Source organism: Phascolarctos cinereus, unplaced genomic scaffold, assembly GCF_003287225.1.
Source record: "Phascolarctos cinereus isolate Bilbo 61053 unplaced genomic scaffold, phaCin_HiC Scaffold_9;HRSCAF=440, whole genome shotgun sequence".
Classification (NCBI taxonomy): domain Eukaryota; kingdom Metazoa; phylum Chordata; class Mammalia; order Diprotodontia; family Phascolarctidae; genus Phascolarctos; species Phascolarctos cinereus.
The window spans coordinates 155,328,376-155,351,121 of record NW_027556402.1 but is presented as its reverse complement, the minus strand read 5'-3'; the positions used below and the strand labels follow the sequence as shown (position 1 = coordinate 155,351,121).

General features: G+C 39.9%; 1 protein-coding gene across 6 annotated transcripts in view; it reads left to right on the top strand.

Moving 5' to 3' along the window:
* The window catches only part of LIMCH1 (LIM and calponin homology domains 1), a 365,498-nt gene extending 343,395 nt beyond the window's left edge, over positions 1 to 22,103 (top strand). For 5 of the 6 annotated variants that reach the window (XM_020990988.2, XM_020990997.2, XM_078148668.1 and 2 more), the window contains 8 exons: positions 1,578 to 1,682; positions 2,820 to 2,938; positions 8,995 to 9,122; positions 10,218 to 10,341; positions 11,982 to 12,059; positions 12,852 to 12,960; positions 15,056 to 15,158; positions 19,173 to 22,103. In XM_020990988.2, the coding sequence (XP_020846647.1) occupies positions 1,578 to 1,682; positions 2,820 to 2,938; positions 8,995 to 9,122; positions 10,218 to 10,341; positions 11,982 to 12,059; positions 12,852 to 12,960; positions 15,056 to 15,158; positions 19,173 to 19,198 (792 nt within the window). In that variant the 3' untranslated portion in view covers positions 19,199 to 22,103. The remainder of the gene's footprint in view (positions 1 to 1,577; positions 1,683 to 2,819; positions 2,939 to 8,994; positions 9,123 to 10,217; positions 10,342 to 11,981; positions 12,060 to 12,851; positions 12,961 to 15,055; positions 15,159 to 19,172) is intronic. The other variant, XM_078148667.1, reaches the window with a different exon arrangement.
* Positions 22,104 to 22,746: the final 643 nt, after the last annotated feature.

Below are 22,746 nucleotides of genomic sequence, written 5' to 3'. Positions count from 1 at the left end.
GATTGGTTTGGTTTGTACAGGTGAAATGAAAAAATCATTTTTATAGTATGACGGTAAGCATTTTGGATGGCAGTAAAATAATCCAGTTGGGATTATTTTTATGTCAAAATTATTTGAGTTTATGTGTCGCTATCTTCACTTTGTGGCTGTATGCAGGCACATACTGCCAAACCCCATTAAATATGAGATCATAGGATCCTAGATTCAAAGGTAGGAGGGTCCTTGGAGATCACTAGTTCAATCCTGTCTTTTACAAAAGATCACACAGCTGGGGTCCAACTTTGACTGTTTTTAACCATATGCCACATTGACCTTGGGTCAGGGGACACAGGTTCAGCAAAACAGTATTAGGGCAGTTAGTGCCAAAGTCAGTAAGCATTTATTAAGCACTTACTGTGTGTTAGGTCCTGAGCTAAATGCTAGGAATGCAAAGGAATGCAAAAAAGAGCCTTTACCTTCGAGGAGCTCAGTCTAAAGAGGGTAAGGGGTTGAAGACAGAATGGAAATGTTATAGAAGACTGCATATTCTTGGGCTGGGAATGGTGAGAAGATGAGGTAATGGGTGTCGTGGGCAACTAAGCTAAGGAGGGCAATCCAAATGGGGAGTACTAGGTAAGGTGGGCAACAGGACAGTGCTAAGTGGAGCTGAACCAGTAAGGGTGGAGAGATAAAGGAGAAAGGTGAAGATAAAGGGCAAGAGGGGATGATGATGGTGGTGGTAGTGGTGGTGGTAGTGGTGATGATGATGATGATGATGATATAACTGCATTTACATAATGCATTATGGTTTGCAGAGCACTTTATATACATTATGTCATTTTGCCCTCAAAACAACTTTATGTATTAGTATTAAAATCATCTCCATTTTATAGATGAGGAAATTGATGCTGAGAAAGGTTAAGTGATTTGCTCAGGGTCACACAGCTCATAAGTGTGTGAAACAAGATTGAACTCAGACCTCCCTGACTCTTAAGTAAAAGAATCTGAATAGATTGGAACCATCTAGCTTCCAATTCAGGCAAATTTGAAAGCCGACATTGACAAGAGAACTGGCTTGGTTGTGGAATGAGTGACTGCTAGGACTTTTTTTATGATTGACCTAAGACATAACAAATTAGCTTTATAAAGTTAAGGTGGGGCTATAGTGGCACTCTGTTAAAATCATTTGCCTGGGACAGTGTTAATATGGGGTATGACTAGTGTGTTTTTAGTATAATTTTAAAATAACAGCAAAATGCCACCTCATATTAGACATAAAGGCCGTGTTTTATGCTCAGCACCTTCAGTTCTCATATCGTTTATATCATTGTGAATTTTCTCTTACAATAGCAAATTTTATGTTTAACTGGCTACCTAAGAGTATTTTAAATTAGTCCTAGGAATTAGGGGTCCTTTGTACTAAATCATTTGCACTTTGAAAAAAATAAACCCTGCCTTATATTGTTTGCAACCTTTTGAAAAGCCTTAGGAATAAAATAAATTTTCCCACTTACTTTCAGAGTTTGCTAGTAAAAAGTGCCCTCTTGACATGTATATTCTGAATTATGTTTTTTCTTAACCTTGTTCCTTTTCCTTAGGAACGCAAGATCATTGAAGATACTGTGGTTCCCTTCACAACTTCTTCAAGTTCAGCTGACCAGATTTCTACCTCCTCCTCTGTCACGGAAGGAAATGGGCCAGTGGTGAGATTACTGATGGGAAATTTAGGGGATTCTAGGACTCTTTCGTTTATCCCATAGAATGAATGAAACTCCTTCATGGGGGCAGTTTCCACTGTGGTGTCCTAGCCATTGCCAGAAGCAATGCTATAGTCAAGCTTATTGCTTGAAGACTTACAAAGGTACTTCCACCAACCCTATGATCTAGACAGTGCAAGTAGTAATATACTAACTTCACTGAGGCTCAGAGAGGTTTGGGCCCATTTGTACACAGCTGGTAGTGAACTACAAGAGACTTTAGAGAGATCCAGCTTTCTCCTCATTTTTCAAGGACCCAAAAGGCAGTATCTGGAATTCAAACCCAAGTCTTCCAGCATCAAATTCAGTGATCTTCCCACTTCATCAAGCTGCCTATCTCTGTAGAATTAATTTCCAGGTGGAAGGAAGTAAGGTTGTCTCCCACTCAGACTAACTGAAACTCCTAATAAGACCAAGCAAAGACCTGCAGTAATGAGGAAGTCTCCGTGACACTATCGTGGTACCAGCGTATTTGGGATTTTGATGGGAGCAGAGGGTATGACAACTACAAGTGGGTTCTAAGAAAACCAATTCCAGCCCCTTTCTTGAAATCCTTAATCTACCTAATATTTGAGTGTATCATAAAAGGCCAAAGAAAAAGTTATCATTTTTTCCTGCCTGTTCCCAAAATGCATCCCTTGAGGATGGATAGAAACACCAAAGAGCTGGACGATGCATAATCTGAAACTACAGCCCCTTGATGCCTCTGAAACATGAGATAGTTTTGGTGCTGAGGTGACCAATCATGGAACCTGCCTCCCTTTCTCCTCCCCCCTCCCTGCCTTTTTGGGGGGGAGGGGCAGAAGGGGGCAGGTTTTTTTTGTTATTTTGGGCAAGATCACCTTGATATGAGCTTTGGAGAGAGGCCTAAATTAAACATTGATGCCACTGGCAAAGAATGCAGTTACAGTTCATTGACACTTAGAGACATCCAGCAATTTTGAAGGTCTTTCAGTCATAGGAAACATGAATGAATAATGTTTTGACTTTTAATTCCTGAGTTGGGGATGGCAAGAGCTGCCTGGCAACTGTGCTTTAAGGCTCCCCATTTCAGGTTGCCCTTAGCCTCTTTTTATTTCCTAGAATAAGATGGAATTGGAAGATTCTAAAGAGAAAGAAAAAAGGCAAAGACCACTCTGGGAGGAAGAAAGTGACTTGCTGCTGAAAAATAAGGAGAGTGATGCTTTAGAGGAAACAAGGAGGTATGAGCCTTTATTCGAACTAGCCCTTGAAGAGGAAGAGGCCTCGGTTCTGACCTTTGAGAAAACTCTTCCTCATTGTGGGTCACTGCTTACAGGTTATAATCAGACTTGAAAATGTTATTCTAATAATATATTACACTCTTTTCTAACATGTTATAATGGCTATTAAGTGGAAGGCCTTACCATATTAAACACATGAGAGAGCTATTTTTAAACAGGCATTAACAAAGAATTGTGTTGATTATCCTAGGCTCCACACATGGCTTTACCCTTTTTCTGTCGCTGCATTGAATGAGTCGATCTGATTTCTCTGTTTCTTAGGAGTGGTCTGGTGTCCCTGCAACACGTGTTGGGTCCCACTGCCTTTTCACTAGACTTCTAATCATAGTGTTAAAACAGTAGCCTTCACATCCTCAGGAGCCTAGCACCAGCCCCCAAGACCATATCCTCGGGCACAGAATGATGTCAGGATGATAGCACTCCATTCCATCTCTGGGTCTAAATGGGAACCAGGTGAACAGATCCTTGCCCCCAGGGCTTCTAGTCTATTCCACAAGGATTCTAGACAGCCTGTTTCAATCTAGATTTGCTTAAGGAACCCCCCAGAAGTAGAACCAAGTCTCTGGAGGGTTCCCAGAGCCAACCTACCACCTGGAATTTCAGAGCCAGCTTAGGCCTAAACCAGTTGTAGGTATGGGTTAGAATGGATTCCATAAGACCCCCACCCCATCCAAGCAAAATACTCATCCTATCCTGAGGAGAGCTTTGTTTAACCACCAGAAATCTGGGAATGCTCTGTACCCAGCCGTATTCATTCACTCAAACATTTTGGCTGTGACTTTTCCCTCTGGTCTGTAGTGACAACAGCAGGTCAGCAGTGATGCCTACAATGAGAAATGCCATGTCTCCTGTCAATGCAGAGTTTTTCTAGCTTCATCATTATCATATTGCTGCATTTATGTAGGACTTTGTAGCTTTCAGAGTACTTTCATGTATGTTAATCCATTTGATCCTGACAACAGCCCTGTGAAGTAGATAGTTATTATTATGCCTCTCTGTTTTTTCATATTATTGACCATCCCTTTCTCTTCATTATACTCTCATGCCTTGGTTTTTGTATGATACTGTTCTTTCTTGGTCCTCTTTATTTTTTTTCCTTACTTAATAGTATTTTATTTTTTTGAATTACGTGCAAAGATAGTTTTCAACATTCACTTTTATAAGATTTTGAGTTTCAGATTTTTTTCTCGCTCCCTCACCACCTCCCCTCCCCAAGATGGCATGCAATTTGATATAGACTGTACCTATGCAATCCTATTAGACATATTTCCATATTAGTTATGTTGTGAAGGAAGAATTAGAACAAAGGGAAAAACCACAAGAACTGTATTTCCCTCCATCCTGTTCCCCTCCTCTGCCTTATTCTATTCCCTCTCTCTCCTTTCATCCTGTCCCTCCTCAGAAATCTTTAGCTTCTGATAACTCCCTCTCTCAATCTGCCCTCCATTCTGTCATCCCCCCCATCTTATCCCATTCCCCCTGTTTTCCTGTAGGGTAAGATAGATTTCTATACCCAATTATGTGTGTTATGTTATTCCATTTTTGAGCCAATTCTGATGAGAGTAAGGTTTACTCACTCCCGCTGACCTCTTCCTCTTCCCCTCCACTGTAAAAGCTTTTTCTTGCCTCTTTTATGTGAGATAATTTACTCTATTCTACCTCTCCCTTTCTCTTTCTACCAGTACATTCCTCTCTCAACCCTTAATTTTATTTTTTAGATATCATCCCTTCATATTCAATCACATCTGTGCCTTCTGTCTATATATATGTATTCCTTCTAACTAACCTTAATACTGTGGTCTTTTCATCAAGAATGCTTGAAAGTCCTCTATCTCATTGAATGCCCATTTTTTCCCCTGCTGGATTATACTCAGTTTTGCTGGGTAGGTGATTCTTGATTGTAGTCCTAGCTCCCTTGCCCTCCAGAACATGATATTCCAAACCCTCCGATCCTTTAATGTAGAAGCTGCTAAATCTTGTGTTGTCCTGACTGTGGCTCCACCATACTTGAATTATTTCTTTGACCTGGGAGCTCTGGAATTTGGCTATAATCTTCCTGAGAGTTTTTAATTTTGGGATCTCTTTTAGGGAGAGGATCAGTGAATTCTTTCAATTTCTGTTTTGCCCTCTGGTTCTAGAATGTCAGGGCAGTTTTCCTTGATAATTTCTCGAGAGATGATGTCTAGCCTCTTTTTTTGATCATGGCTTTCAAGTAGCCCAATGATTTTTAAAATTATATCTCCTGGATCTATTCTCCAGGCCAGTTGTTTTTCCAGTGAGATATTTCATGTTGTCTTCTATTTTTTCATTCTTTTGATTTTGTTTTGTTGTTTCTTGATTTCTCATAAAGTTAACAACTTCTATTTGCTCCTTTCTAATTTTTAAGGAATTATTTTCTTCAGTGAGCCTTTGGACCTCCTTTTCCATTTGGCGAATTCTGCTTTATAAGGCATTCTTCTCCTCATTGGCTTTTTGGACTTCTTTTACCATTTGGCCTAGTCTGTTTTTTAAGGTGCTGTTTTCTTTAGTATTTTTTTGTGTCTTCTTTACCAAGCTGTTGACTTGTTTTTCATGATTTTCTTCTATTGCTCTCCTTTCTTTTCCCAATTTTTCATCTACTTCTCTTACTTGATTTTCAAAATCCTTTTTGAGCTCTTCTATGGCCTGAGACCAATTTACATTTTTTTGTTGAAGGCTTTGGATGTAGGAGCTTTGACTTTGTTGTCTTCTTCTGAGTGTGTATTTTGATCTTTCTTAGTCACCATAATAACTTTCTATAGTCAAGAGGTTTTTTTTCCCTATTGTTTGCTCATTTCCCCACCTTATTGCTTGACTTTTAACTTTGTTACAGTAGAGCTCTGCTTCCAGGGTGGAGGATACACCATCACAAGCTTCCGGGGTTTTGTGCAGCTTTTTTCAGGATACTTCTAGGGACCTCTAAGTTTTCAGTTCTTCCAAGTGGTATGATCCAAAGAGAAGTGTTTACTACTCTCCTGGCCTGTGCTGTGGTCTGAGAGTGACCATAAGCACTCTTTTATGTCTTGGAACTGTGGCTGCAAGCTCTGCTATGCCCTGGGACATTTACCCTGGGACTGCCCTTAATGACTGTGACCTGGATCCAAGCATGGGAAAAGCAATAGAGTCCTGCCTCAGTGCTAGCAAAAAGACTCCTGTGATCTCCTTCAGACCAATTGTTCGACCCATCTGTGGGCTGAGAGCTCCAGAAGTAGATGCTGCTGCTACCACTGCCTATTCAGTCATTCCAAGGCTTGCTCCTAGTTTTCTGGGGCCAGGGCTGTGCTGGCGCAGCCTACGCTAAGCTGCACTCCACCCTCACCCGGGTGCGACAGACATTTCCTGCTGACCTTCAGAGTTGTCTTTGGCATCTGTGGGCTTAGAGTACTAGAAAGCACCAGTGCTGCCAGTGATTCAGTTGTTCAGATGCCTGCTGCAGGTTTGCTGGGGCCGGGTCTTCACTGGCATGGACTGTGCTGTACTGTGCTCTTCTCCCACACTGGTGCAACAGACCTTTCCTGCCTACCTTCCAAGTCATCTTGGGCTGGAAATTTGTTTCATTCCATCTTTTTGTGGGTGCTCCTGCTCTAGAATTTGTTTAGAGTCATTTTTTAAAGGCATTTGGAAGGGTTGGGGGAGAGCTCAGGCCAATCCCTGCCTTTACTCCACCATCTTGGCTCCCCCTGCCAGCTCTTGGTCCTCTTTCTTACCACCCTTTCTCTTATTTACCTTTGCTAGGTAATCGTTGATCTCCATCTCCCTCAGGATTCTGTCCTAGGCTCACTTCTCCCTTTCCTCTAGATCAAGGGCTCCTAACCTTTATCATGTGTCATGGCCCCTTTACCAGGCTGCTAAAGAGATGGGCCCCAAAGAACTGGAAACTAAGGACATACTCATTAATTGGGCAATGGCTGAACAAATTATGGTATATCAATGTAGTAGAGTACTATTGTGCTATAGGAAATGATGAATGGGATGGTTTCACGGGGACCAGGGAAGACTTATATGAACTGATGTGGGGTGAAATGAGCAGAACCAAGAAAATGTTGTTACACTGCAAGGAAAAAACAACTATGAAGGGCTTAAGAACTGTGATTAATACCATGATCAACCATAATTCATTCCAGAAGACTAATGATGAAGTAGGCTCTCCAGCTCCTAAAAGAGAGGCGATTAATTCAGGTTTCGGAATGAGGCATACATTTGTGGCCATGCACAATGTGGGGATTTGTTTTGCTTTACTGTGCATATTTGTAATAAGGGTTTTGTTTTCTCTCTTCAATTGGGGTAGGAAGAAGATAAAATAAATGCTCATTAATTAAAAATAAAATATTTTTTAAAAGAGGATGACTTAGTCACTTACACTGGAAAAAACAAAGGAGATGGGGGAAAACGTAGATACTTAGACAACTAGGCATAGGCTTAAACAGGCAGCCCATTAAGTTTGTCAATCAGCATGCCTATCTTGGACAGGGATTGCCAGTGAACAGAGGGCTGGGCCCTGAACTGAACAGGAGCAGTGATTGCTGTAGACCACATGTGAGAGACTCTGAAGTACTTTCAAGCCCAAGCTGCTCACTGCCTCAAAAGCCTATCTTATTCACATGAATAGATGAAAAAAACATTGATTTTGTGCTTTCCATGTGCCAGGCACTGTGCTAAGCCCTGGGGAGACCAAAAGACAAGCAAGACACACTTCTGTTCTCAAGGAGCTCACATTCTCCTGGGAGGAGGAGCAGTCCAGATAAGAGGTTTCAGATACAAGTCCAGGGGCAAGGCCCTGTGGTCTTTAGGGTACAGTGACAAGATGGATAGTAATGAGCCTTCTTGAATGTCATTTCCATTAATAAAACCATGTTGTTTTCTGATGTTGAAATGCCAAGGACTTTGGTGGCTAGAACTTTCTTTTGGGGGATTTCAGTAGATGTGGCTGCTGAGGGGGCTGTGGGTGGGGACTGAACCACCTATCAGGTCACATCTCTGTAAGGGGCAGTTTCTGTGCCCTGTAGCAGCCTGGGCGTGTGGGGGGGGGGCAGGCAGGGATCAAGGTGAAGGGTCTGAAGGGTTGATGCTCTTGATCAAAACTATAAGGGCTAAGTTGGCAGCAGGGTCTGGGATCTTGGCCTCAGTCCTGAGCTGTCTTCATGAGGGTCTGAGGGGAGGTAATGGTCCAGGTTGGATCCCCTGCCCCCAACACACACACATACACACATGCTGTCTCCTATCTCTCCCCTCAGGTATACATCAGTATTTTTCAGGTGATGCTATATAGCTGCAGATTTTGATGTCAGAAGAACCACATTGCAGGTTATTGGAGGGGCTATAAAATATCACTAGGCTATAGCAGACTGCCAGTAATGACTTTTACATGAGAAGTAGCCTAAAGCACCACCTCAGAGATATATTACTAGAAAAGGAGATGTCCCAGTCATGTAGCAAGAATGATAGGTGAGATCACAAATCCATAGGGAAAATGAGGAATCGATAGTAAGCATTCAAAGGCGGTTTCATTCATTCAGTAAGAAGCTAGAGTAAAAGTGCAGGAGTTGGAATTACCAAACTCTAGAAGCCAGCATTTCTGATATCTCCCAATAAACACTGCAACCTAGCAATTATCTCCAGAGGTGCCGAGACTAATCAGAATACCTTGCTGAGCAGCTGAGTTACATTCCTGCTGATTTCTTTGGGGAGGAAGGGGAGCATGTTAGATACCCTGCCTCTAAAGGCTGTTTGCAAACGATGAAGATTCATGGCTCCTTCCTTCACTTAGTGGTTAACAGGATAAAAGATCAAAGAAAATGAAAAGAGGGAGGCCACTGGAAGCAACATGAATTAAGTCATCGTGAAGCCTACATTCTGTAAATCTTTCAATTAACCCTCATGCCCGTTTTTCAAACATGCCAGATTACAAAGGTTTTCTTCCACTTATGTGCTGTCATCCTCCTTTCTATTTGTAAAATACCACATGATTTTATCGTTAGCAGCGTACCACAGGTGACCCCAGCACATCCAGAAACCTCTGTCCCAAAAGGAAGTCATCAGGACCATCAGTTGTCAGCAGCTGAGCCTGGTACAGCAGACCGCAGGCTGAACCTAGAGTTATCTCAGGGTAAGAATAAAAGGAAATAAATCCTTGGTTACGTCTTAGTTTGTAACAAGAACCTCTCAAAAACCAGAGCAAATTAACTTCATTGTTGTATAGTATGCTTTGCTTTCCCTTTTTATGCTAAGTATTGTGGTCCTTCCACCATACTGAGGGGCAGCATGAAGTCATGGATAGTGTGGGGATTTGTAGTTAGGAGACAAATCCCCCAAAGACACCCACAATCTGTGTAATCATGGGTAAGCCACTTAACAACTCAATCTCAATTTCCTCATCTATAAAATGGACATAATGACTTCTACATTACAATATTGTTATTAGGAAAATCCTTTCCAAAATTCACATATAAATGTGAGGTGCTGTTGGCACAGATCAATGCTCTCCTTTTCATTTCCATGTCATTTTATTTTTCTGGGAGTTGTGTTTTTTACTGGGGGCATGGGAAGGGCCGGGCAGGGGGAGTGGGATATGACCCTGAGTTACTGTTTTCATGGAAAATATTCTTACTCTTAAAATCCTATATTCAGAGCTAGAATAAACAAATTAGAGGCCATCTAATCTAACTTTCTCATTTTATTGTTGAGAAAATTGATGCTCAGGAGAGGAAATAATTTGCTAGGTGTCCTGCAGTTTCTAATTGGCAGGGCCTGTTCAAACCAAGTCCTGCTGACTAGATTCAGCCATCTTTCTGCTAGACCCTCCCTCCACAATAGTCAGCATAAGAGTGAGAAGGGCATAGCCAAGAAGAGGAGCTAGAATGACTGGTGTATGTAGAGTCAAAGCAAAACATGTTGACCAAGTAAACATTTTTGGTAGGAAACGTGAATTTATTGTAAAGCAGTATCAACATGGATGCCTCTCTTGGTAGGTTATGACATTGATATTCATTTAGATGCAGCTTATAGAAATGTGCTATGCAGTACTTTCTCCAGTGTACCACTCACTGCCACTGTGGTCCACATCCGAGCGTTTATTTTAGAAGGTACATTCCAAGTGGTGTTTGACTTCCCTAAAAGTGGATTGAAATTGAAAGGGATGATTAAAAAGTTCTTTTGGTATGCCTGACTTTTACTGGAAAAATTACTAATCTCTCAAATTCAGACACATCATGGAATCAGCCATGGTCACCTGCGCCATCACATGCATTAGAAGATGTGAAACAGAAAACCCTCCCAGCGGATCAAAGCATCAACCACCAGGTTGCCTCTCCCAGTGAGAGAAGGAAGTGAGTACCTAGGAGGTTTCTTTTTTAATGTGGTCACCAAATAGAAAAATGAAGTAAAAAGAAAAACAAGACAGTGGGATGTTGGTGTCACTTTTTGTAACTTTTACCCATTTTCACTAAGGTAAAGTTCTGACTAGTGACTAGTTTCCAAACCCAGATCAGGCATCTTGACAACTGCAATATTTCATACTATATTCTTTAATTAAATACTCCCAGAAACTAAAAAATGAGAAAAATGGATTTTGGAATAAAAGAAAACTAAACAAATAAAATAAAAAACTAAACTAAAAGGAATTGTGGACCTGCTGCTTTTACCACAATAAGTAGCAAAAGACTAGAGTTCAGAAATTATTTTAAAAGGAGTAAGTCACATGTCTCAGAAACTAAAAGTGAAATGTGGGTTCAGAAATTGGAGTTCATCTAAAACTTACTCTAATTATGTGGAAATTATAACTTTCTGCTAGTTGCGGGGCCATTTCCAGTTGTCCTAATCTATCTCTCACCACTGGACTCAGAAAAATGAGGCTGGTAACTTTGCACAACCCTCCCTCACTTAAGTCCAGTTCACTAACAAGTCATGGGATCACCTTCTTAATGTCATGGTCCTCTTCAAGAACTAAGGACAGACAGCAGCAATGACAGATTCTGCTAACAGTATGGCAAGAGTTCGCCTCACCCTATGACCCATCATCAAAACTTACTCATGCTTTGTTTGAGCAGTGAGACTTCTGGCAGTTCTAACAGCTTTTATGTGACATTTCTTATAATTTAGCTAGTCATTTCACCTGTTATTTTTAAAGTTGCTGGTGTGTTGATTCTTACTCAACTTATTTATTAAATCCTATGACAGGTTGCTTTTCTTAGTTGAATGTTCAAATTCATTTCCTTTTTTTTTTCTTTCTTTCTTTCTTTGGGGCTTATTTCTAAAGTACATGCCACTTTTTAAAAATGAGCAGGATTTGGGAATTGCATTATTCATCTCTGTGTCACTGGGTTTTTTTTAATATGTATCTTAAGGGTGTATCCTTTTAACAAGGTGGAAAGGTAGAAACTCTTTTTAAAAAAAAAAGCACAGAAATAAGAATTTTAATCAGTTCTATCCATGGGGCATTGATTTTACAAGATGAGAAGGGTAACACACTTAAAATATTGCCTTTGAAATGCTAATTACATATGTGACTATATAGATTTATTCCCTAGTGGGAGGGCCTATTTATAGTGAGGCTGACCACATACCTACACTTGGCCATTTGTTTTCTGACTCTCTCTAAGGACAGAATTATTGGTGGACATTTTCTGCTGGGGCAGGTCACATTTTGTTATAAAGAACTATAAGAGCAGCTTAGAAAATTTAGTTAAAAGACCTACCAGGCAAAAATAAATACTAGAAAAGGCATCCTGACCTTTCTAGCTTTGTCCTGTCAAAGCCACATAGATTTTATCATAGATACCAGGCAGAGAATATACTGAAAAGCCTTTGTAAAGTACAAGTGCTGTTTCTTCACCCTTTTTTTTTCATCATGGAGAGTTGCTAGGGTCTTTGTTGTTTTCATAGTGAAAAAGCTGCTGTCTTGTGATTAGCCTTCGGGTGCTTTATTTATCCTTGTCATAATTCTTCATTTCTTTTTTTCACATTTCAGGACAAGCCCTCTTGAGAATTTCAGAGCTGGGCAGTTATCCCCATGCTCTCCTACCCCTCCCGGCCAATCTCCCAACAGGTACGAAAGGCCATTGGCCCTTCATGAGCTGCCTTGTTCTGTTTGATTATTCTCTTAGCTTAGAAGCCGCTAGAATTTTACCTGAATTGCTACCTGCCAACTTAGTTTGGGGAGTTCGTCCAAACCTCTTCGAATACAGGAAACCCATTCTGTTTCACCTTCTGAAAAAGTGAAGCATCAAACACTGGCTCTGCTGTTTCCACAGGGCTTTAATTGCGTTTTATAGAACATCACGGCCTAGAATTGCATGGAATGAGAAGGCATGCATAGCTTGCAATCTGAGCCCTTGGTGGTAGTGCTGCTCCTGATAAGATCAGAGAGATTCATTGAGTATTGAAGCAGAACCTTCGACATAATAGGTCCTTAATAAACGTTTGTTGAACGAATGAGTGAATGAATGCCACTCTTACAGAGGCATCATACCACTCTGAAATCGTGCCAGGTTCAGAGCAGAAAGCTCAATCAGCAGTAAAGACAGTGAAAGATAGCCTATGGACCTAGTTAGCCAAGTGTCTTTTTATCTTCTAATGAATGAGCTATAACACTATAAGGTGCTTAATAAATGCTTATTGAATTGAACATTTATTGAATTTACTTAATTGAATCTTGAATTTCAGGAAGCTTCCTGTCAGTACTTGTGACCATCTCAATGACTTAGCTCAGTCACCTTTAGGGGCAGTGAAAATAACTAGTAATATGCCCTTTTAAAATTTGCATTTTCGTTTCTTAGTAGCAGGATGAGTTAGCCTGCCCTGTGTCATACAGACGGTGTGCACGTGTGTTTTCATTCAGGTCTATAAGTGGAAAGAAGTTATGCTCTGCTTGTGGCCTTCCTCTGGGGAAAGGAGCCGCCATGATCATTGAAACACTTAGCCTTTATTTTCACATCCACTGCTTCAGGGTATGTATTCATTATTCTCTAGCTAAATAAGAGCCCACGATATGCTTTCTTATCATTCTGTGTGGGGAGCACACGTTGTGCCAGTATTTGTAAGATGGATATTGTTCCTCTTTTTACACTGCTGCCACGCTGTATGTCCTTCTGTATCTAGTCTCATCTCTGCCATCTTATCATCCCTAGAAGGCACAGCTAGATTTGTTTACCTTTCTTTGTAGGTGTTTGCCCTGGCCTGAATAGTGTATGACGTAAAGAAATGTGTTCTCCAGTAGGGAGCTAAGAATTCCACCCTGAAATACTCCAAGAGGAAAATGCCGATTACAAGTCTGTTAGCCTCTGAATGTATTTGGAACCTGAAAATTCTTTCTCATCCCTGAAATTTTAATGAATGAATATTAGGAGCTGTTAGGATCTTGGCCAGTTCCCTTAGGTGATGGAAGGTTTTGGTTTAACCCTTGACAATTGAGCTCGTTAATTGGTTGCTGTGATCCTAAGTCTCAAAACCATATTTATATTGAGAAATGTAGGGTATAGAGGTGAGTGTTCTTTAGCCGTCTCCTTCTCCCTCTTCTCACTCTGCTCCTAGCTCCAAATTAGAGGTAAGTGGCATCTCCATTCACACCGCTGCCAAACACGTACCTAAGCAGAGTGTGTGTTCACTCACACTCTCTAAGTGTGCTATATTTCCAGTCCATGACGCCCTTAAGTTCAGTTCAGCATTTATTAAATACCTACTGTGTGCAGAGCATTAGGCACTGAAGGAGAGACAATGTTTAGAAAGGGTACGTGCTGTGCACTCATGGTGCTTTACAGATAGAGTTGTAGGGCATAACTAATGTGTTGGATTAAATGGCCGTCTGGTGGTCTAAATGGAGGACTAAAAGAAAAGAAGACAAAGCAATAATGCTAACAAATAAATGATAATGTGGGCCCTTGACACTGTCAGATTTGGGTAGTTTGTTTATTTGAAGGTAGGGGGAAGAGGATAGACATGATTTCATTGGTATAGAGAGCTTCTGGTGAGGAAACTCCTTCCAGCAATGTAGAACAGTAACTAGTTCATGACTTACAGTCTTAGAGGGCTTCCCGGTTAAATGAGGGGTCAAGTGATTTTCCCAGAGTCACAGACCCTGAATGTATCTGAGTTTGAGACTTGAACCCAGCTCTTCCTGACTCTGTTATCTATCTACAATAGCACAATGCTTCTCAATCTCTGTATCCACAGTATTAGGACGAATATGATTCTTCCCTAAATTATATTTTGTTTTTAATCACAAAGCAGTTCATAAAAATACAAGCAAGCCATTTTCAATAAGAGAACTTATAATTAATATGCAAAATGATTTTTTGAAACTTTGATAGCTTGAAAGAATAGATACTTTTCAAAGGCAAAAATGGTCTAGGGGAGGCTAAGTAGGGATTCCAAAATGCGATTCCCTCTTTGTTGAGTCCTTGAGGTTACTCCCTCTCGTCCAGGTATAGCAGCTGCCTAGCTCATTTGGCCTACATCCCTCCCTTGTCAAGATGGTCCCTCACCCAGTGATCTTCAGGCAGCAGGAGGTCTTCATGGAGCCCCACCCTCTCCCACCTACTCACAAACCTTCAGGCTACAGTCTCCCATCTTGTATCCCTGGTTTCTGACCTCCCCAGAAAAAGGCTGTACATGACAGAGTCACTCCATTGTCCTCCTGAATCACCACCACCACTCACCCAGTATAGAGGAAATCAGAATGTCCTCCAACGTCTTTCCATACCTGAAAAAATGGTGTTGAAAGGAATCTTGTTCCCCGGGGGATTTAATTAAGGATCACTACATGGAAAACAGTTTTGAAATCTCAAGAAGAAGAGCTTTTGTTTCTTTGTAGCAGATCTCTTGGAACTTCAGCAAAGTCCTGGAAATCTTCTGGGTCTTATTTACAGATTTTTTCCCCCTGAAAGATTCAGACAAGTTTCAGTCAATGCTCTAAATGTCATTTGCATATCCAAACTCCCAGTGAGGTTTCATTTGATCTATAGAAAGGGATTCTACTTTTCTGATGATTTCTCTGTGAATGACAGATGCCTTTCTTACATGACTTCCATTTTGTTTAATGGACAGTGTGGAATCTGCAAAGGACAGCTTGGAGATTCAGTGAGTGGAACAGATGTCAGGATTCGCAATGGCTTGCTGAACTGCAATGACTGCTACATCCGGTCCAGGAGTAAGTCTTTGTTTGTTTGTTTGTTTTTTGTTTTGGCTAGGCAGTGGTGTTAAGTGACTTGCCCAGGGTCACACAGCTGGTAAGTGTCATGTGTCTGAGGCCTGATTTGAACTCAGGTCCTCCTGACTCCAGGGCCGGTGATCTATCCACTACGCCACCTAGCTGCCCCATCTCCATTTCTTTACTCAGATAAAATGCATTCTCCTTCCTTCTCTCCCGGGCGAAAGCTTTTCCTGAAGGAGTATTACACAACTAGCATGAAGTCTTCTCTAACTACTTAACCCCAATTAATTTCCTGAATTCCTCAGTCACTAAAACATAGCATGTGCCTCGCATTGTGGCTCCTGATTACATGCTGAAGTAGATTTGTGGCATAGGGTTTGTAGAAAGAAGAATTAGAAAGGGATATAGAAGCCATCTTCATGAGCTCAAATCTGGCCTCAGACTTTTAATAGCTGTGTGACCCTAGGCAAGTCACTTAGCCCTGTTCCTTTTGGTTTCCTCATTTGTAAAATGAGCTGAAGAAGGAAATAGCATTCCAGTATCTTTACCAAGAAAACTCCAAATAGGGTCACGAAGAGCCTCGGACATGACAAAAGCTACCAAACAACAGCAGCAAAATCCAGTCCCCTCTTTTTCTAGCTAAGGAAACTGAGGACTAAGAGAGAGAAAGTGATTTGCCCGAGATAACTCTGGTCATAAGGTGGGAAGTCAGGATTTGCCCTCTGATTCTAGGTTCTAGGCTCTTTCCACTAAATCATGACAGTCTTCCCAACTTATTTGTAAACTTAAGAAAAAGAGCATCCCTTTTACTCCTGAGTGTCCCCTCAGTCCCTAGCAAAATGTGAAAAATAAAACAGGGGGGGAAAGTTTATATTAGAAGGAAGGTGAAATAGAATGCTCTGGGAAAAGGCTGCTTATATATTTTGTAACACCAGAGGGCGATGTTGCACAACGGCTGTCTTCCCTTTAATAAATTCCGTTTCAAGTTCAGAACACTTAGAAAACACCAAGTCTTGGGGTGTTTTGATCTGAGAAAATTTAAGTGAACTGCAACACGATTAGTCAGAAATTCTGTAATCGTTGGGGGCATTTTGTGTTTGTTTTAGGTTAATAAAATCTCCTTTGGACTATGAGATAGTAAAGTTAAAGATTTTCATGCCAACATCTTTAAATATAATACATACACAATTTTAACTTTGAGGAAAAAAATTGAAATTTTACTTTACCATCATTTAATTACAATTCATTTATTTTGTATGGATAGTGTTTTCCTTTTAAAAAGTGAAATTGGCAGGGTATGGGTGGAGGGAATAGGCACCCATACCTATTACCTTAAAGAAAGTGTGGGACTGAACAGCTAAGTGGATTTCCCGTGAATCTGGCTTGATTATTACAAAAGCTTCCTTTGAGGAGCATGGGAAATAAATACATAACACCTTCTCAAGTGTCAACTTACTGAGTGGCTCTAATGGAACCTTAGCAAGATTTATGTATACAACTGGATTTACTTTTAAAATATACTCCAGGGGAGAAATACAGCTGCTTGACTGCTATCTGTTTCAAAGTGATTTTCCCCTCATCTTCCCAGATGAAGCTTTTTCTTCAGCATTACAGCTGAATATGACTTGAGTAATCAGAAGATGGCACTGTTAAGTCGGAAAACTATTTAGCAGAGAAATAAAAGTGATGGGGCGTGGTGCTCTCTGTCCTTCACCTGGAATTACTCTGAGGGTACCAGAGGAACATAAAAGATCCCATAGGCCCTCAGAGTTGGAAGGGAAGGAGCTAGATTCCTTTCATCTTGATTTCATTTTTAAGGATGTTTGCAAATTAAGCTGTAAAAATGTGACATCTAGGGGAAATTATGCTGTTTGAAGAAATTTTTTCTTTTAAGTATTGAAATGTAAGATGAATTATTTTTAAAGTTAAGAATATATTGAAGTCCCTTTATATCATCTCTGATCTAGAACTGTAAGAGACCTCTGAGGCCATCTGATTTAACCCACTAATTTTATCTTTTGGCCCAGTGAAATTGCTCAGTCTTCCAGAAAGAATAACACTTCGAAGTGTGATTTGAACCCAGGTTCTCTGATTTCTTAGCCATTATGCTTTCCCCTGGACTATGTTGAATCTGTGTGGTTATTATGCCGTTCTGCGTAATCTCAAACCTGGGAAACCAGATATTCAGTGTGGTGACACAGCTACGTTTTTCCATTGTAGACTTTTATTAAAACTGACATGGGGAGATAAATCTGTTCACCTATTTAAAGCCTGTATTTCTCACAATACTCTCCAAACATAGAAATCTTACTCATGATTGGAACGGCAAAAATGTTTCCAAGAAGGGCTGATGAGGTTTTTCATGAAAGGGGCTTAAAAGCCCTTATCTACTTGAGCAAGTGCTCCTATGCCTTTCTTTGCTGTTATAAAAACTGAATTAGCTTTGAAAGTTAAGGAGGGATTGTACATTTAGCTAGAAGAGTGTTAATGCATTTGAATGGATGAAGCAATCCCAGATACCAGGGAAATAATCAGATCTAGAGGTAAGCACTAGAAATGTTTTTACATATCCTTTCTTATTTTTATCTGAGAAAAAAGAGACAGAGAGAGGATCAGTATGGAAGGTTTACTATAATAGTTTTCTGAGGAAATGAAAATAATTTTATTCAATTGAATAGTAAAAACGAAATATACATAATCTTGTTTTCAAGGAGTAAGGAGATATATTCAAATAGTTTTTAAACTGATAGCATGAGAGGGTATTAAAATGGAATTCCTGAAAGCTACCTAAACACTTTGAAGATCTTATGCAAATAGCATCCAAAATGGGTCATAAATTGGCCATAACATGTAATGCTGTCACATGCTTAATTTCTGTCCCTGGTTACTTACGTATACTCTGTATACGGTGTTCTGTTCAATCATCTCTTACTATGAAATACATTTAGGAAAGGTCCCTCAGTACTTTATAATTGAATATGTGCCTCCTCCTCGTTGTTTTGCTGAAGATGGAGAAATGCTATGAAGATTTCAATGAGGAATGTAGAGACCTCAGCTCATTGGTCCAAAATGACCACTTCCATTTTACTTCAGACCCCCCACTTTTTCCCCACCACCTGCTCCCAACAGATGATGTTTGATCCCGGGGTAATATCAAGGCAAAGGAGGGAGAAGTTTTCCAGCCTTCTTTTTTATCCCCATAGAAGACAAAATCCCAGAAATTTCTTTTGGCTCACCATAGAGTGAAATCTTGAGGTTAGGAACTGTCCTTTGCATATGGAACAGTGTGTATTGGTGTGCTGATAGATGATGTCACTTGGAGGCTTCTCAAGTTTTCCTTCTTTCTCTAATACTAGGGAAAATGGTCAGAGTGGCAGGTACCCCAAGTGCAAGACTTGGAGTCACAAGGTCTAGAGCATGACTGGTTTCAGGCACTTACCAGCTGTGTGACCCTGGGCAAGTCAGTTAAACTCTGTCTGCCTGAGTTTCCTTATCTATCAAATGAGAACAATAATACTTGTTTCACAGAGTTGTAAAGCTCACATGAAATAACATATATGAAGCCCTCTGCAAACTTTAAAACACAATATAAATGCTAGCTATTATCATGATTGATTCCTTTTTTTTAATACAAGCAAATGGTAGCCCATATTTACCCCACTCATAATAAACTATGATGAGTCTATTCAAAATTAGACAGTATGTTATGAGAATGAGAACTAATGAGAAACTTGGCCTTAAACTCTCTTTCTAACCTGATTCTCATTGGAACCTGTGTAGGTAGGCCTCCAAGGTGCATTTTCTTTGGGCAGATACCTCTGTTTATTTACATAGAATTATGTGGAGAATGCATTGGAATGTGAGAGTGCTTAGCAAAACCAAAAAGCAGTATAAATACAAACTGCAGGCCTTTATAAAACTGTTCTATATAGGTTCTATAGGTTTATGGAATCAAGAAACCAGAATTGTTAAATACTGTCACTCAGTTCTCTTTGGCTTTCTTTTCACTAGGTGCTGGTCAGCCAACAACATTGTGACATGGTTTTCACTCTCACAAATCGCCTCCCACTCCTCCCTTTGGGGATGTCCTGGACAATCACTTACAAATGCCCATATTTGTGGGGTTTCTTGGCACTCATTTAATTTTTAAAAAGCTATACTAAAAGGCTGTGTCTGTTCCTTTATAGCGCAATGTATGTTTGTGTTTTCCTTTTTTTTTTTCCATTTTGCATTTGCACAGTATCTCTTGAGAGAATATTGAGTTATTTTGATCCCGAATCCTTCAGAAAGTTGCGTGGGGTTTCTTTGGTATGGCAAGATATGTTGATGATTTAAAATGTGATATTATCCTTTTCGGGAATTAAGATTAAAAAAATGCAACAAAACCTTCTGTTTTGAAATTTCTAGAAGCTAAACATTTTAAGTTTACGAAACTGAACTATAGAAAGTGCAGGACATGCCAATGTGAGATGAGCACTCTGCTGAGGGAGCATCTGATGAATACATTTCTGAACTAAAAATCACAGAGAGTGATTTTCTGTTATTGAGCTATAACTTTTTTTTTGTACAAAGATAACTAGTTTGAGAATACATACTGTAATTCTGAACCATTTGTGTTCTGTACCTTTCGAGGGCAGGCCCATAAATTATTGCACCATTAACATTCGTGTACTTTCAAAGTTACATCATTAATGTAGATTATTCTGTCAAATAAAGAGAACTCTTGTAAAGCCTGCTGGGCCCATACTCTGACTGAATGGAGGCATTTCCCAAGAGTGTGAGAAAGAGAGATGAGATGATTTCAGTCAGTCCTTTTTTAGGATTATTGCAGTACTGTGCTACCCGAATCTGAGAGAGGAAGAGGAAGCTGACTCTCTCCCAACAACAAGTGGGATGTCAAGAGCAACAATGATAACGTGATGTTCTTGGTCAATATCATTTACAACATTCCCAGGAGAAAGAGCAAGAGTTGTTACATATCGGTCTAGGAGGGATGCATCATATGTCTTGGGTACCTGGTGCCCTGTGCCATATATGTACAGAGATAAGCTTGAGAGCCTCTGCTTAAAAATCACTTAAAAAGGATGTGATAACATGCGATATTTCACTGACTTGTGTGTGAGCAGCAAGATCCTACAGGGCACACTGTACCTTGTCCATTTTAATGGCTATTTGCATGTTCCTCTTAACTCTCTTCTTCATTGTCAAGAGTTCCAGCTATTAATCATGGAGAACTTTAACCAGGAATTGATTTGTTTAACTCCATGTATCACATAATGAATTTCAGCTGGCTGAAGAAAGGAGAAAGTTGTTGAAAATCCTCATTTTAACTTTCCCGGGATTTTTTTCTTGAAAACTAGGGGTGGGAGGGCAGGGGAGGAGCAGGTGGTGTTGGGACACCTATTTATTCTGCCTTAAAACCATGTTAAATGAATAAAGATTTGTTGCGAATGTGGAAGATAAACCCATTAACGGTATGTTACTGTATTAGTAAAGGGATATAACGTGGCTGTTTATTAGATAAGCAATAATTTTTCTATGTGTTATTTGGTATAGCTAGTGAGTATTTATTTACATGCTATGCTAGATGGTCCTTTGCATGCCAGTTCCGTGCTTGTGCAGAATTTCTTCTTGGTTACTGAAGGTATTGTTACTATGTTGTCATTTGGAAATGCTGTTGGATTGAACCTTAAACATCATTTCATTAAAATTGTGCCTTAGAAAATGCAAAGCTGTTGCACATAGTCAGTGATGACTTATGGATACAGTGAATTTAAGAGGAACGAAGTCATTCCTGAGACCTTCAGTTCCCGAGACTCCTCCTGGTAGTGGTTGCTGTTTTACAAAAATGAAAAAAAAATAGTTTTGGAAATGTACAGATATTCAGTCTGATATTTTGATTAACCATCTGCATGTTTTATTGTTAGATATTTTGATAATGTTGATGTTTACATTTTGCATGGTGTTCACAGAGTACTCTCTCACGTAATGCACAAAACATGCACAATTTCAATATTCATAACCGATTTTTATAGAACCCTTTTTACCTATGAAACTCCATCCGTTACATAAGAAATACATGAATATTGCACATTCTTTTCTGGTTCCCATAGCCTCATTTATACATTTTTCTTAGTGAGTCTCATCATACGTGTATTGAAGCTAGAATCCAGTCAAGAAAAATAAAGACCCATTTTCCAGCCGCAAGATACTCTTTTTTTTTCCATAATGAACTCTAGTCACCAGCACAGAATCATCTCCAGCATTCTAAATTCTAGTTACCAACTGTTCCTATTTCTATTTGATTTATATTTCATTCGGAGTCTGCTAAATGACATTTTAGAAAGCCTAGGCCTTTTTTCTCCAATTCAACATAATAAATATGAAGATTTCTTGTTAAATAATCTCAGAGATCCCAGGGGGAGAAAACAACCACAACAACAACAATGCTTTACTACACTGGGTTGTACTATACATGTGTGTTGAGTTTTAGAATGAAACAAAGAAAGAAAAGGAGAAAAGTAAATGATTTATTATTCTTGAGGAAAGATGAGATCTGACTTTTTCTTAGATCCTCCGAAAGCTGTTCCTTTCTCATTCTTCAGAAAACATGGATAACTCCACTATAACTGTGTATGTGTGTTTCACTGTCAAACTTTGATGGTGTTTCCTCACTCTTTCTATGTAGTGTTATTAATATGAAACATACCGTAGTTATCTATTTGAAGCATCAAAGTTAATGAAGTAAAAGGACCTACATCATATGCAAGACCAGCCAGAAGAATACTTACTGTTCTAGGTTGGCTAATGTGCTATATCAGTTACACTAACCTTCATTTACAATATTTATTCTAAAATGCCTCTGAAGAGTAGCAAAAAGTTGTCTAAAATGCAACAGCTTTTATAGTAAATGTACATTTATAAATAAAATACTCAAATGAATTTTGGCATTCTGTTGTTTTATGGGGCCCATGTTTAGTTTCTTCTGGGAACTGAAGATTCATTTCTTACCTGCCTCAAATCTCTTTCCCACTCCAAGCCATGCTCGTATCAGCTCCCAAAGTGATTTTCCTAAAGCACAGGCCTAACCATGTTCCCATGTCACCCCAAACTCAATAAATTCCAAGGCCTCCTCATTATTTCTGAGATCAAATCTAAAATCCTTGTTTTGGCATGTAAAGCTCTTCACAGTTGGCCCAGATCATCTTCTCTTTCCTTCCACATACTCTACAATCCAACCTCCCATATTACCCCACTGTGTCCTGTCTCTTTGCACCAGCTATTGCCTATGCCTAGAATGCCCTCCCTCCCAAACTCCAATTCTTAGAATCTCTGGTTTCCTTCAGGACTCAGCTCAAGTAGCACCTCCTCCAGGAGACCTTTCATGGTGCCCTCATCTGCCAGTGCCACAGGGCCATCACCTCTAAGGGCAACTATTTTATCTATTCTGTATTCCACGTGTACTGATCTGTATGTGTTCTCTCTCCCATTCAAATGTAATTTCTTCGAGGGGAGGGACTGTTCTTGCTTTTTTCCTTGTATTCCCAACACTTAGCCCAAGGCTTGGCTAATAAACACTTTATAA